The 15,166-nt window shown below is 45.8% G+C and overlaps 1 protein-coding gene across 1 annotated transcript in view; it reads right to left on the bottom strand.

Moving 5' to 3' along the window:
• The window catches only part of LOC118696858 (DNA-binding protein RFX2-like), a 77,250-nt gene that overhangs the window by 10,940 nt on the left and 51,144 nt on the right, over window positions 1-15,166 (bottom strand). Inside the window, exons 3-7 of the mRNA XM_036399188.1 lie at window positions 14,990-15,079; window positions 13,556-13,635; window positions 10,748-11,024; window positions 5,510-5,584; window positions 107-289 (exon numbers count right to left, since the gene is read on the bottom strand). Coding sequence (XP_036255081.1) covers window positions 107-289; window positions 5,510-5,584; window positions 10,748-11,024; window positions 13,556-13,635; window positions 14,990-15,079 — 705 coding nt within the window. The remainder of the gene's footprint in view (window positions 1-106; window positions 290-5,509; window positions 5,585-10,747; window positions 11,025-13,555; window positions 13,636-14,989; window positions 15,080-15,166) is intronic.

Genomic DNA, 15,166 nt, shown 5'->3' with positions numbered 1-15,166 from the left:
TTCTGGTCACATCTCACAGTAGCCACTGGGGAGAATATATTTTCATTGGGCACTGGCATTGTGGCAGCATCAAACCATGACAGATTAACTGCAGATTGTGACCAACCTGGTGCCCAGGCGCCGTGTCCTGAGCCCCATGAAGACGGAGCGGATGAGCTTCCCGAAAGAGGCGGCGTTGACGGGGTCCAGTTTGTGCTCCCTGGCAGTGCCTCAGGTAATGGTTGTAGAGGGAGCTCCGGGGCAGGCTCACACCCTCTGCTGTCTCATAGTTATCCAGCAGCCACTGCAGCTTCAGGCAGGGAAAAAAAAAAAACATGCAAGTCTGAAGAGAGCTGAGAAGTCAGGCAAGGTCGATGTTTAAATGTCTGGATGGAGAAGTTCAAGAGAACTGAGTAATTAATTTATATGAGTTAATTAACATAAATTATAATTTTAACAACTTTATGGTAGTTTATAGGATAGCAAAAGCCAGTTTATAGGATGGTAAAATCCCCCAGCACAAACAAAACCAGTCAGATTTTTCATTAAAAACGCAATCCTGCTGCCACCTCAGTGTCCACCTCGGGTTCGGATGAATTCCTGCAGACCAAAATAAAACTGTAAAGATTCACATTTCCAAGGAAAAGAGATCTTGAGATATTGCCTAAGAGAAATAAATTTTAGGGGAAGCAAATTGATGCAAAGTCTTTATTAATTGGAAGATTGGCATGTCTGCAACTGCTCCCTTAACAATAAAATTAATGGTTGCCAAAGCAACTTCAAAATCTGAGGAAATCCATCTACTTTGCAAAATTTACTGTCTGAACTTCTGACATGGCTGTTGATTAAAATTTGCAATTAATATAAATTATTTATACCAAGATAGTCTGAAAGGACAGGTCCAGCACATGGTGTCAGCACAGGAATTCAAATGCAAAGCCCCCAGTCTCCTTTAATTAACTGAATGACTTCAGCATCAATAAAATGAGTGCTGTAATAATTGAATTTTGAAGGAATTGGATGTACACATGCACTAATATCAACAGGTGGGTAAGAGCCCTTTCAGTGTCATGAGGGGTGTCTGGGATGAACATTTTGCAGGCTTCCCTCTCCCTCCAGACCTCCATCCCTGCACCAGAACCAGCTGCATTCCCACCAGAACAGGGCAAAACGGATTTGGGTTGTGAAATCCAAATATCAGCCACAACATCTCCATACAACTGAGAGTCCAAGCAATTACAGGAACTGAGCATGGATTTAGTCTAGAAAACAGTGGGATTTGACAAAGCCCACGGAGCTGCACCCAAACCCTCTCCACTCCACCCCAGTGTCCCTCTCTCTTCTCCCATTTTCTCTTGGTGACACTCCAAGGTCCCAGCTCACCACAAGGCTGGAGTTTTACATCAATAATTCTCTGAAAGACAACCTGAGCTGTGTGATGGCATCTCTGGCACCTCCACTGAGCTGTCCTTGTGTCCCACCCTGCTCTCACACAGAGCCTTGCAGCCCCCTCAGGGTGTGCTCCGTGGGTCTCCTTCACACACCCACATGGAAACTTCTGCTGCACAAAGTCAGCTGCATCCAAAACTGAGATTAAAATTATTCTATCCAGCCTGGAGAGGAGAAGGCTCCAGGGAGAGCTCAGAGCCCTTGCAGGGCCTAAAGGGGCTCCAGGAGAGCTGCAGAGGGACTGGGGACAAGGCCTGGAGGGACAGGACACAGGGAATGGCTCCCACTGGGAAAGGGGAGATTTTTGTGGGATATTGGGCAGGAATTGTTCCCTGGCAGGAACAATTCCCTGTGGAGGCCCTGGCACAGGGTGCCCAGAGCAGCTGGGGCTGCCCCTGCATCCCTGGCAGTGCCCAAGGCCAGGCTGGACAGGGCTTGGAGCAGCCTGGGACAGTGGGAGGTGTCCCTGCCATGCCAGGGGTGGCACTGGGTGGGCTTTGAGGTCCCTTCCCACCCAAACCATCCCATGATTTGTCAGCTGGAGCTGGTCCAAATCCAACCACAAATTCCTGTGACTGCACCCATCAGCTCTGGTGGCCTTTGGAGCTGGAAGGAAGAAAAACCTCCTGGCCACTTGTCCCTCTGTCCTGCTGTTCAGGAGCCTCTTCTCCCCCTCCACCTTCCCCAGCTCCACACCACCCAGGGCACTCCTTGAGGTGATCCCTTCTCCAAACCCCACAGTTCCAATAAATGGTTTGTTAATGATCCATCATGACCCTCCTGCTCCCACCTGCAGCACAGACACCCCTGGAAGCCCCAAAAAATCCTTCTGTGGCCCTGAGCCTGCCCCAGCCATTCAGGTCCCTCTATAACAAAAATGGACCCCAGTGGTTTTGCCATAAAACACCAGCAGGAATTCAGTTTTTAAGTTGTCCACATCTATGTTAATTTTGGCCCATCCCCTGTTTTAAGAGATTATTGCTTAAGATCCTTTCAACTTTTTAAAGCAGGTATTTTATTTATCCTGTGGAAGATACTGAATGTGCATCAGATATTTATCCCCTAAATCTTAATCCTTAAGCCTTAAAAAAAATATGAAAGTTGTGTATTGCTATGGAAAATCCAGATACAGATAAACCTTCTCATTTAAATTTGATCCTGGGCATTTTTATTCTAATCTCTGATATTTCTAGAAGATTCCCTTCATTTCCAGCTTGCTTTTCCTGCAAATGTCTTTTTATATTCCCTCAAACATTGCAGAGTTTCACCAATATGAACTCCCACTACTGAATTAGAAATTTATTATGGAGAACACAAAAGAGCTTAAAACAGAGATCTGTCAGAATAGAAATAATTTTCCAATCGTGATTTTTGTTCTTCCTGCACAACTAATAACACGTTGGGCACTTAAAATGAGAAAATTAAAAACTTTTTCCATCTGAATCTCTTCTTCTGTTTGCTTTCTGAATTTTGTTCAGTAGTGACAATCAGATATTCCCCAGTTTATTTCTGCTTATGCCATGATCAGGTTCAATAAAATCACTCTACAGCCATATGCTGCTGTGGTTGTTATTGGCACTACAGGGGAACATTTAATTTTCATTTCTACCTTAACTTTATTTCTATCTGACTGTTTGAAAAAAACACTTGCAAAAACCTTATCCTGGTTTGATCCAAGGGTGGAAAAAGCCACTCATGGGGCTGGCTGAGAAAAAAAAAACCTTTTTTGCTTTTGAAGGTGCAGGTTTGGAGATGTTTTCTTGTGGCCACCTCTATGAAATATAAAAAAGAAACTATTTGTGGGTCATATTTAAGGTGTTTTTAGCTGGGACCATGAGCAGCAGAGTATCCAAGGCTGGGTTGGACAGAGCTCTGAGCATCCAAGGCTGGTGGGACAGAGCTCTGAGCATCCCTGGAGTACCCAAGGCTGGGTAGGACAGAGCTCTGAGCATCCCTGGAGTACCCAAGGCTGGGTAGGACAGAGCTCTGAGCATCCCTGGAGTACCCAAGGCTGGGTAGGACAGAGCTCTGAGCACCCTGGAGCATCCAAGGCTGGGTGGGACAGAGCTCTGAGCATCCCTGGAGTACCCAAGGCTGGGTGGGATGGAGCTCTGAGCATCCCTGGAGTACCCAAGGCTGGTTGGACAGAGCTCTGAGCATCCCTGGAGTACCCAAGGCTGGTTGGACAGAGCTCTGAGCATCCCTGGAGTACCCAAGGCTGGGTGGGACAGAGCTCTGAGCATCCCTGGAGTATCCAAGGCTGGGTGGGACAGAGCTCTGAGCATCCCTGGAGTAACCAAGGCTGGCTGGACAGAGCTCTGAGCACCCTGCTCTGGTGGAAGGTGTCCCTGCCCATGGCAGGAGGTTGGAATTAAATGAGAATGAGCTTTAAGGTCCTTTCCAACCCAAACCATCCTGGTCCAGCTTCCTGCTCCCATCAGAGTGCCCTTCCATGGGCTCAGGTCCCTCACTGCAGCCCCGTGCCTCACTCAGGGGAGCCCTAAAAAAACCTTCCCCATGCAGAGGCTGCAGAGCCTCCCTGGGCCATGGCACTGCAGCTCCTCCAGCTCTGAAACTGCCTCATCTGGTTCCCCAGGGTGCTGTGTCCTCTTCAGGCACTGCTCATCCCCTTTTTATTCCCACATGTCCCCAGACACCTCCCTGAGCAGGGACACTGGGGACAGCAAGGACCTGGAGGGTTCCTCAGCTCAGGAGCTGCACCCTCAGAGGGACCAGCTGGGGGTGGATGTGTCACTCATGCTCAGGAAGGAGTTTGTTTGCTCCAGAGTTGGTAAGAGCACTTAAACCTTAGGCCAGACTATGAACCATAACCTAGACCAGAAGTTCTTCACTTCTACCCTGCAAGACCAGGGTGGGGAAGGTCTGATCAGGGGCTGGATGAGGCCCCCACTTCAACCTGCACAGCTTGTGGTCAGTGAAATCTCTTTTCTACCTTTTGCTTTCCTTCCTCTGCCCTTTTCCTGATTTTATTTCAAACTTTGTCCTCGATGAACAAGAAAAATCCTGCAGAGCAACACAATCCTTGTGCAGCACTTGAGGAGTGCCCAGCCTGGGGTGGGAGGGATGCTCACCACAGGAACTGCCTGATGCTGCAGGTTTGTGTTTCCCCAGCTACAACCAGAAACCTTCACTCTCCACCAGCTGAAATAAAGTTTGAGCTCCCCCAGGAGCCCTGGCCTGGAGTTTGAAATGAGAATAAAGAATCAGACTGGTTTAAAGTTCCTTTTGTTGTTTCAGGGTATTTATCTAGGGTGAAAAAGCCAAAAGTTTTTATTTTTTGCCCTAAGAATGACAACAAACCAGCCCCCAAACCCAGAGAAAACCTGTTAGAGCAGAGAAACACCACTTTGTGCATGGGATTTATGGGTGCAGGACATGCTTGAGCTTCATCCAAACACAGGGAAAACAAAGTCCAGGGACCCCAACATGACCTGGATCAACTCAAATCTCACCCAAGCATGTGCTCATCCCTCAGTGCTCCTGCATGGGAGCCACAAACCAGGATGCAAAGGCCCAGCAGAACAGTGGGAATATCACACAAAGCAGGGAAATCCTTGGCAGAGTGAGAGAGAGGCCCAGCACATGGATTTAGCACAGCATTGTGACAGGAATGGGTTTCCTGAGGCACAGAGAGAGGGGAAAAAAAGCATTCAGAGGCTTTTGGTGTGTGCTGGCTGAGGGGGATCTGTCCCAATTCACACCAAGTCATGCCTCTGGATTTACAAGTAATTTTCCAGCCACGTTTCAGTTGCAGTGAAAGGAAAAAGAGCTTCCTCCAATGTGTTTATCTGATTGCCAGCAATTTCCATTGCAAGGCAGATGAAATAAATAAACACATATTTATATTTATTATAAATAAATAACAGGCTCCTGAGCATCTCAGCAGCAAACATTATCACATGGCACTTTTTGCAGCCTATTTGTCCTTGGGAATGGCTGCTTTGGGCAGCACAGCTCAATCACAGGCTGCTTTGGAGTGCCTCATGCTGTTGAATACACCAAAGAAATAATTCTCCTAGCAAAGCAGGGGAAAAGGTTGTAAATTCTGATTGTAACTTACATGGCTGTTGAGCAAACTGCTTTTGTGTGATGTAATCCCTTCATTTTTTTGTAGGTTTTCAATCGCCATTTCAAGCTAAAGAAAAACGTGCACAGGAGAGAGAGAGAGAAAAAAAAAAAAAAAGGAAAAAGAAAGGAAATCAGATAGTTAGCAACAGCCAGGATTATTGTTTCTTTATTAAATTTGAATGATTAATGCTTTATATCAACAAGCTGGTGAAAAAGAGGCAAACAGATGTGGATGGAGCTGCAGAGGCGTTACTGGGACATGCAAATGGACACACAGCAGGGATCCCCACAGGGGTGACAAAGCAAGGCCGGGGGGTTTATCTTCCACTAAAAGCACTGCCTATTTATATATAAAAAGCAATTTTCCTCCTCTTTTTCCCTTCCTGCTGCGAGCAAACCATCACCAGGCAGATGCACTGCAGAGATTGGCTGCAGAGCTGGACCCAGGCTTCCAAGGAGAGCTGGCAGTCATGACTTGGTCACTGTCACCTCTTCATATTTTGTCAAAATCCCTAAAAAATTAACTAAAACTGGGGTACAAGGAGAGTGCCTGAACTGGAATGGTCAAAGATTGGCTGCAGAGTTGTAGTCAGGCTTTTAAGGAGAGCTGGCAGTAATGACTTGGTCACCTCTTCATATTTTGTCAAAAAAAACCCTAAAAAATTAACTAAAACTGGTTTGCAAGGAGAGTGCATGAACTGGAATGGTCAGAAATTGGCTGCAGAGCTGGACCCAGGCTTTCTAAGGAGAACTGGCAGTAATGACTTGGTCACCTCTTCATATTTTGTCAAAAATCCCTAAAAAATTAACTAAAACTGGGGTACAAGGAGAGTGCATGAACTGGAATAGTCAGAAATTGGCTGCAGAGCTGGACCCAGGCTTTCTAAGGAGAACTGGCAGTAATGACTTGGTCACCTCTTCCTATTTTGTCAAAAAAACCTAAAAAATTAACTAAAACTGGTGTGCAAGGAGAGAGCATGAACTGGAATGGGTGAGGGCTCTCTGCTGCTGGGAGCTGCAAAGGGAAGAAAGCAGGAGCCAGATTTCAGTTGGGTGATTTCTCCCTCAGAAGCCAGGCTGGAACATCTGGTGCTGCCTGTGCTGGTTTCTATCGATCTCAGAGCAGCCAAGGTGAGACCTCCTGGCTCCTGAGGAGCCCCTCACGCCCTGGCTGCCTCCTGCTCCCCCCTTCAGCCCAGCTCTGGCTGCTGCCTTGTGCCTCAAGCCCCTCCTGCACCCTTCTTGTCTTCTCCATTCTGCTGCTGGGGCAGAACCTGGGCTCCTTGAGCAGATGGCTGCTGGTCCCAAAGCTCCAGTGCTCCTCTATGAGGAAAAAAAAATCCTCAAACCTCCCCAAACCCCACATTAGAGCCTGCAGAGCAGAACCTGTTTGTTTCCAGCAGATGCGCCCTGTTTGAGGTGTCCCAAACCCCATTATGTGCACAGGCAGGACAAGGACACAGAACCTGCAGCCAGAGCTCTGCTCTGTCCTCATTTAACACCCTGTGGGCACACCCACAAAACATCTGCAGATGATGTGTCCCTGTCCATGGCCTCCTGCCTGCCCTGACTCACCCCAGAGTGAGAGAGAAACCCAGCCCTTCACCAAGCCAGGCCCTGTCACAGCAGGGTGGCAGAGCAGAGATCAGACCCAGCTTCTGAGGTGACATCCAGCAACCACATCCAGGTGTGAAGGTGCCACCACCTCCAGCACACATCCCTTGGTTCCCACCCCAAAGTGGAGCCACTTCTGGAGGGATTCTCCCCCAATTGAGGCTCAGATTAGTGGGGTCTCACTGCCCCACTTCTCCCCCAGTTCAGGCTCACATTAGTGGGGTCTCACTGCCTCACTTCTCCCCAAATCAGGCTCACATTAGTGGGGTTTTACTGCCTCACTTCTCCCCCAATTCAGGCTCACATTAGTGGGGTTTTACTGCCTCACTTCTCCCCAATTCAGGCTCACATTAGTGGGGTTTTACTGCCCTACACCTCCCCCAATTCAGGCTCAGATTAGTGGGGTCTCACTGCCTCACACATCCCCCAATTCAGGCTCACATTAGTGGGGTTTCACTGCCCCACACATCCCCCAATTCAGGCTCAGATTAGTGGGGTTTCACTGCCTCACACATCCCCCAATTCAGGCTCAGATTAGTGGGGTTTCACTGCCCCACACATCTCCCAATTCAGGCTCAGATTAGTGGGGTTTCACTGCCCCACACATCCCCCAATTCAGGCTCACATTAGTGGGGTCTCACTGCCCCACACATCTCCCAATTCAGGCTCAGATTAGTGGGGTTTCACTGCCCCACACCATGATGGACCATAAGGAAGCACAGCCTGAGTGCTGACACAGCCTTCAGGAAATGAGTCAGAGGCAGAGGGAGACCCAATTTCCTTCCTCTGCCTGCTCAGGGGCTGTTTGAGCAGCAGCTCTGAGGCAAGCCCAGAAATGCTGCCTGGCTTTTGCTGTTGGCAGGTGTCCCATCCAAAAGGACACCTTGCATCTGCAATAAAAACTGTCACAGGGGAAAGACCAAAAGCTCTTAAGCTGCTCTGCAGGAAGGTGAAGAGCTCTGAGGACCCACTTGTGGGAGGTCTCAAGGATTTCCTCTCTTAGTCCACACTAATTTAGGTGAAGATGAATAGTGCAGTGTTGGCACAGATATTGAATGTTCCCTGTGCTGTTTCAGCCCATCTGCTGGAGCAGAACATTGGTGTTCCAGCACAGAGGGAAGGTTTCTTAAGAGGTTTCTTGAAGTATCTCAAGATTTTTCTTTAGTGCACACACAGACTTCACCAAACATCTCTCAGCCTCCTGAGGACCACTGCTAATCCTGAATTATCCCAATGTTTCAGTTTTCCTCTGGAGGTGCCCTCCTTGCCCTCACCACCTCCAATCCCTCTCCTTCCCCATCCCTGACCACTCTGATGTCCATCCCCAAGGCCAGGACAAACCCTTTGGCTTTCCTGGCTCCATTCTGCATTCTCCATTTTCCATTCCCCACCACATTCTGCCAGAGCCCCTCTGGCCTATTTAACACCAGCCTTTCCCAGTCTCTGTTTAGGCTGGACATTAAAACAGAAAATAAAGTTCCTGCCCATGGATTTGATTCAGTTCCTGCTGTCCTTAAGCCACCCATCCCTCCTGGTGGGTGCCCCTGGATCCCTGGCAGTGCCCAAGGCCAGGCTGGACAGGGCTGGGAGCAGCCTGGGACAGTGGGAGGTGTCCCTGCCATGGCAGGGGTGGAATGGGATGACCCCTAAGGTCCCAAACCAGATGACTCCAGGATTAATTCCAAGCAGCCCAGGCTCTGCTCCAGCCCCCTCTGACCCTGGTCTGAGCTGGAAGGACTGACAGCCACACACAGACACACAGACACAGCCCTGGACTGCCTGCCAGGCTCTTTCCCACCTTTTCCAGCCCTTCCTCAGGTATTTTGTGTTAAAATACCTTCAGAAAGCTCATTTGTACATTCAAGAGAGGGATTTATCTCAGATGTATTTCCATAAAGGTCACTTTCTAAATCTCTTTTTTTTTTTTTTTTTTGTTTTGCTGAACAGCCTTATCTCATGTAATAACCATCAACTAAATCCATTCATGGGATATTTCTACTGACATATTTTCCACTTGGGCTTTTATATCATGCTCATCACCATGGAAATTACAAAAACTCCAAACAACAACAACATTAAAAAAAAAATCCCCCAAAAATCCAAGAGTAAAGTTGTGCAGTTTTGTAAGATGCAGTCCCACACAGGTGATGTTTCCAAATAATAACTTTGAGTAAAAACCAAATGCTCCAGTGCTAATTTTTAACTATGAACAGTTAATATACACACACACACAATTCTCACCCAAGAAAAGAACCTCAGCATCTGTCATTTGCTCTTCCACCCAAACCAAGGACTTTTCCCCTATGCCTACCCAAGGCAGAGCACATTTACTACAGGATCAAAGCAACCTTTCAAAGCACAAAGATTCAAAAAACATAAAATCTATATTCAAAAACTCAGTGGGAAAAGAAAGAACAACTTAACAGGCCAGATTTACATGAGTTCTCAGTAGCAACAGCTCCTGTTTTTCTCCCTAGTGATGCTGCTCACATTTTAAAACCTGGCTACATACCCTGAATTACACCTACATTAGTATTTATATTTATATATGAATGCATAAACACACAGAAGTCTGCAGAGGGAGGTGAGCAGCCCCAGGAAATGAGCTGCAAGCACTCCTGGCAGCTGCTGAGGGCTGGGAGATTCCCAAATCAAAGCCCTTACAGCAAAAAGGCTGTTCTGGGTGAAGAGCTGTAACCCTCAGTCCCACACAGCTGTGCTCCAGCACCTGCCACCTCAGCTGGCAGCTGGAGGGACACACTCCAAAGAAAGAAATCAGAACTTTAAACCATTTCTGTTTGATCAATATCACCCCTAAAAGACATTTTCTAAACATATGGCAAGGGGAGAATACACAATGGTGTAGGAGATACATACACAAAGGGGTTTTGATCACTGTGCACTCAGCATGATCAGCTTGAACATAACTTATGTTCACACCTTCATCATTCCTCAATTGTCTCTCAATCCAACAGAGACTAAAGAGCAAGACCGAATTAACCTCTTGTTAATTTGTTAATTAATCCCATTTTCTCCATTTCCAAATGAAATAAATAATAATAATTATTCAATGGGTTAAGGAAAAAATTCTCAGGTCTCTTCACAAAATATTTCAATATTTTGGGTAAGCATATGTGAGATGTTCGATTTAGTAGAAAATGTAAATAGAGACAAATTTTACAGTAGAAACCAGGGACAAATCATTAAAAACCAAAATGTAAATAGAGACAAATTTACAGTAGAAAACAGGGCCAAATCTTTAAAAACCAAAATATTTTATTTGGGAGGGAAAAAACCCAAACCAAATGTAATGTTTTATTAATATTTGAATGATTAATGCTTTATTAATATTTAAATGATTAATGCTTTATTAATATTTGAATCATTAATGCTTTCTCTTCTCTAATGCTGATCATTTCAGCGATCTGAGCGAGAGGGACAATCCAAACTAAAAAATAAATGTATTACACCAGTGTCTATTCTCCCCCTTGCACTCATGGCAGGTTACAGACATAAACAACGATAATGCCAGGTCAGTTAAATTTTCTGAAGGCTTTTCAGATGCCTTTGGAATCATTGCTGGCCCCCGAGCTGAGGTGCCTGCAGGGCTACATACCGTTGCTGGAGAGGAGCGTGAGGTGTGAGACAGAGAATGTCTAGAGTTCTCCAGCCCCCCATGAATGAGATAGGCGCCCGAGCCGGAGAGGATCTGACTTCCCCCAATGTCCATGGTGATGCCCACCATGTTGTGAGAGGGAATGGCTGTAGGAGAGGATGTCGCTGTAGTCACCTGAGCTCCTCCTCCTCCTCCTCCTCCCTGCGCTTCGAAATAGGGTGCGGCGCTGGCGGGGGCGTAAATCTGCGCCTCGCTGCTGTACGAGTAGGCAGCTCGTCTGTGCAGGGGACAAAAGAGAGGAGCTGGAAGAGGAAATCTGTGCTGGACAGCTTCAGAAAGCAGGATGAGTGTCAGAAAACCCCTGGTGTTAAAGGTTGGCCCCTTGTGTTCGCCACTGTAAGATTATTCTTGTTCGCAACCACGTAGGCATGGTGAGGTGAGGACAAGAAATATACCACACCTCCATCATCCCTCAGTCGTTGCTTAATCCAACAGAGAATAAAGAGCAAGACCAAATTAACCTCTATAATCCCATTTTGTCCATTTCCAAGTAAAACTTTTCCTGTAAGATTATAGCCCTGTTACAAGTGGCAACCCCAAAGGCATGGCAAAGTGGGAACGAGAAAGCCACACCACACCTCCAACATTCTTCAGCTGTCTTTAATCCAACAGAGACTAAAGAGCAAGACCAAATTGGCCTCTGTAATCCCATTTTGTCCATTTCCAAATAAATTTTTTCCTGTTCCCACTGTAAGATTATTCTTCTTGTTCACAACCCCATAAGCATGGTAAGGTGGGAACAAGAAATATACCACACCTCTATCATCCCTCAGTCGTTGCTTAATCCAACAGGGACTAAAGAGCAAGACTGAATTGGCTTCTGTAATCCCATTTTGTCCATTTCCAAAGTAAAACTTTTCCTGTAAGATCATATCCACCTGTTGTGGGTGGCAACCCCGTAGGCATGGTGAGGTGGGAACACGAAACACACCACACCTTTATCAACCCTCAATTGTCTCTTAATCCAACAGAGACTAAAGAACAAGACTGAATTAACCTCTTTTTTTCCCATTTTGTCCATTTCCAAATAAAACTTTTCCTGTTCCCACTGTAAGATTATAGCCCTGCGGAGGGTGGCAACCCCATAGGCATGGTAAGGTGGAAACAAGAAAACCATAACAGACCTTCAACATTCCTCAATTGTCTCTCAATCCAACAGGGACGAAAGAGCAAGACCAAATTAACCTCTTGTTAATTTGTTAATTAATCCCATTTTGTCCATTTCCAAATGAAATTTCTCCTGTTCCCACCATAAGATTATTCTTGTTGTTCACGGCCCCATAGGCATGGTAAGGTAAGGTGGGAACAAGAAATATACCACACCTCCATCATTCCTCAGTCGTTTCTTAATCCAACAAAGACTAAAGAGCAAGACTGAATTAATCTCTGTAATCCCATTTTGTCCATTTCCAAATAAAATTTTTCCTGTTCCCACTGCAAGATTATAGCCCTGCAGAGGGTGGCAACCCCATAGGCATGGTAAGGTGGGAACAAGAAATATACCACACCTCCATCATCCCTCAATTGTCTCTCAATCCAACCAGGACTAAAGAGCAAGACCAAATTAACCTCTGTAATCCCATTTTGGACACTTCCAAATAATTTTTCCTGTTCCCACTGTAAGATTCTTCTTGTTGTTTGCAACCCCATAGGCATGGTAAGGTGGGAGCAAGAAAGCCACACCACACCTCTATCAACCCTCAGTTGTCTCTTAATCCAACAGAGACTAAAGAGCAAGACTGAATTGGCCTCTGTAATCCCATTTTGTCTACTTCCAAATAAAACTTTTCCTCTTCCCACTGTCTTCGCCCATATCAACAGATGTTGGTAAGAATTATTTTAATTTCTTTTTTTAAGAAGTAAGGGTAAATTATCCAAATCAAAAATAAGAGTTAATTGTTCAAGCCAAATGACTTAAATAAAGGGAAAAGGGGGGTTTCTTACAGATAAGTAATGTAATAGTTGGCTCTCACAATTAAGAGACAGATATTCTGTAGATGAGCCACGTGGCTGGCAGTCACAGGGACTCCCATTGCTGAAAACATTTTCCTGATTCAAAAAATTATTTACAAAATTATGTTAAGAAATTTATTAAATTCCTTATTTAAAAAAATTTATTTGTTGCAAGTTTTGTTAAGGTTTAATAAACCTTTGAAACTGTAAAAGTGAGCAGTTGTTTCTCACAGTGGGGTTTGCTCTGTTGGAATGGGATGAATCAGCCCCACAGCACAAGCTCACAGTGAGGGCAGCTCCTTGTGAGGAACTGGGGTGGGGAAGGCCAAAAGGAGGCACAAAATGGGGCACAGCTGGCAGGAGGAGGAGGAAATTCTAAGAATGGAGAGGCCCTGGAACAGCTGTGGCTGCCCCATCCCTGGAGGTGTCCAAGGCCAGGCTGGACAAGGCTTGGAGCAGCCTGGGATGGTGGAAGGTGTTGGGGAGCTGGAAGGAGATGGGCTTGAAGGTCTTTTTCACCCCAAGCCGTTCTGGGATCCCTTGACTCTATAAAATCTTCCAACAGCCCCTTTTTCCTCTGGAAGTTCCACTCCTAAAGCTGCCCATGGCACCACACAAAGTTCTCAGATTTTTCAGACACTTTCATGACCAGGATTCCCTGGAGAACAGCCCCACCACGAGGACAACACCCCCAGGGCTGGAAACCACCCTCACACCCAACACAACACCTGAACAGCTTCTCCTCTTCCTCCTCCCATGGAAGGAAGGAGGGGGACAGCTCAGGGAGGTTCTTACATGGTTCCATTGGTATAAACAGCTTCTCCTCCTTCCACATACTGCACCTGGGCTGGATAAACGTGCTGCACAGACTGCACCTGCAACAGGCACCAAGAGGTCAGGGATTGCTCAGGAGCTGCTGGTTAAACTGCACAGCTCCAACCTTACCTTGACACTCAGGCTTTCTTTAAAAAAAAAACCCAACCAAACAAAAAAAAAAAAAAACCAAAAACCCAACCAAACAACCAAACAACCCCCCACCCCCCCCCCCAAAAAACCCCAAAAACAAACAAACAACAACAAAAAAACCTAAACAAAAAAAACCCAAAAACAAAACAAAAAAAACCCAAAGAAACCCAAACAACCCCCCCAAAAACCCCAAAAGACCTAACAAATAAAACCCCTGAAAAACAAACAAAAAACCACCCAAAAACCCCCAAAAAACCCAAAAGAACAACAAAACAACAAAAGAAACCCCCAAACCCCCAAAACAAGCAAAAAAAAAAAAAAAAAAAAAAAAAAAAAACCAAACCAAAAATGCCAAAAAAACCCCAAAAAACAAACAAAAAACCAAATCAAAAATGCCAAAAAAACCCCAAAAAAACAAACAAAAAAGCATCCTCCCTGCCCTTCCTCCCCTCCATGCTTAGGAATGCCAAAGAAAAGGAGGTTTTTATTTTCAAAGGTCAAGTTAAAATAGATAAATAAGTGGTTGCTCCATGAGAAGTGGAAACAATGGAGCTGGGTTTCCTCTGGACACGTGTCTTGGGGCTGACTAACAGGGGTGAGCTCATGCTGCAGCTTTTCCTTCAGAGGGGAGCCTGACAGTGTCCAGCTGCACCCCAGCCCCTTTTGTGTTGCTCTGGGAGGGAAGGATTTGCCCTCTGTCAATTTTTTTTTCCCCCTGAAATGGAGAAACCAAGCAAAAAAATCACTAAAGGAAAAAAATTAAGAGGGTCAGACTTGCTGTTCACATGGAGCAGCACCAGATATCCCTGGTTTCTTAGGAAACAAGCCCTGGAAAAGGCAAAGTTCAAATAAATAAAAACATTTGCATGGATCTCTGGCACCAAATCTTCCTATGGAGTCACATGCAGGCAGTAAATTTGTTTAATTAAAAAAAACCCCCAAACATTTTGCCTCTAAAAAACATCTTTACCAAAGGATTTAATTTTAATTTAACTTTGATTTAATAATTGCTTTTAAATTTAAGTTGAAAGCATCCATCAAATCTTCAAATACATGAAAGACAACTGCTACAGCAAAGGTTTTTCCTAAACTTCAAATACCTTGAGAGTTTCTTTTGTCATCAAGAAAGGAGGAGAGAGCTGGAGAAAGTGATGCCAGCTCTGTGACTGCCCATTAGGATTTTTCCATTAGGATTTTTCTAGATGTGGCAGAGTTTCAGAAGTGGGACTGGGAACCTGTCTGGGTGTCCCCAGGGTTCATTACCTGCTGTGGAACCTGCTGGACTCTGGGAACAGAGATTTGCTGCATCTGTGCCCCTTTGGGAGCAGAGCCTGTGGCCTGGACCAAAACCCTCTGCAAGGAGAAAATAGAGGAAGAGACAATTTCAGTCCATAACACAGCTGAGCCAGGTGTTCTCTCCCCACATTTCAAGGCCAGCTT

This window comes from Molothrus ater, chromosome 26 (assembly GCF_012460135.2).
Source record: "Molothrus ater isolate BHLD 08-10-18 breed brown headed cowbird chromosome 26, BPBGC_Mater_1.1, whole genome shotgun sequence".
In the NCBI taxonomy this organism is placed as follows: Eukaryota; Metazoa; Chordata; class Aves; order Passeriformes; family Icteridae; genus Molothrus; species Molothrus ater.
The sequence above is the reverse complement of the archived record's forward strand: the minus strand, read 5'-3'. Positions and strand labels throughout refer to the sequence as shown.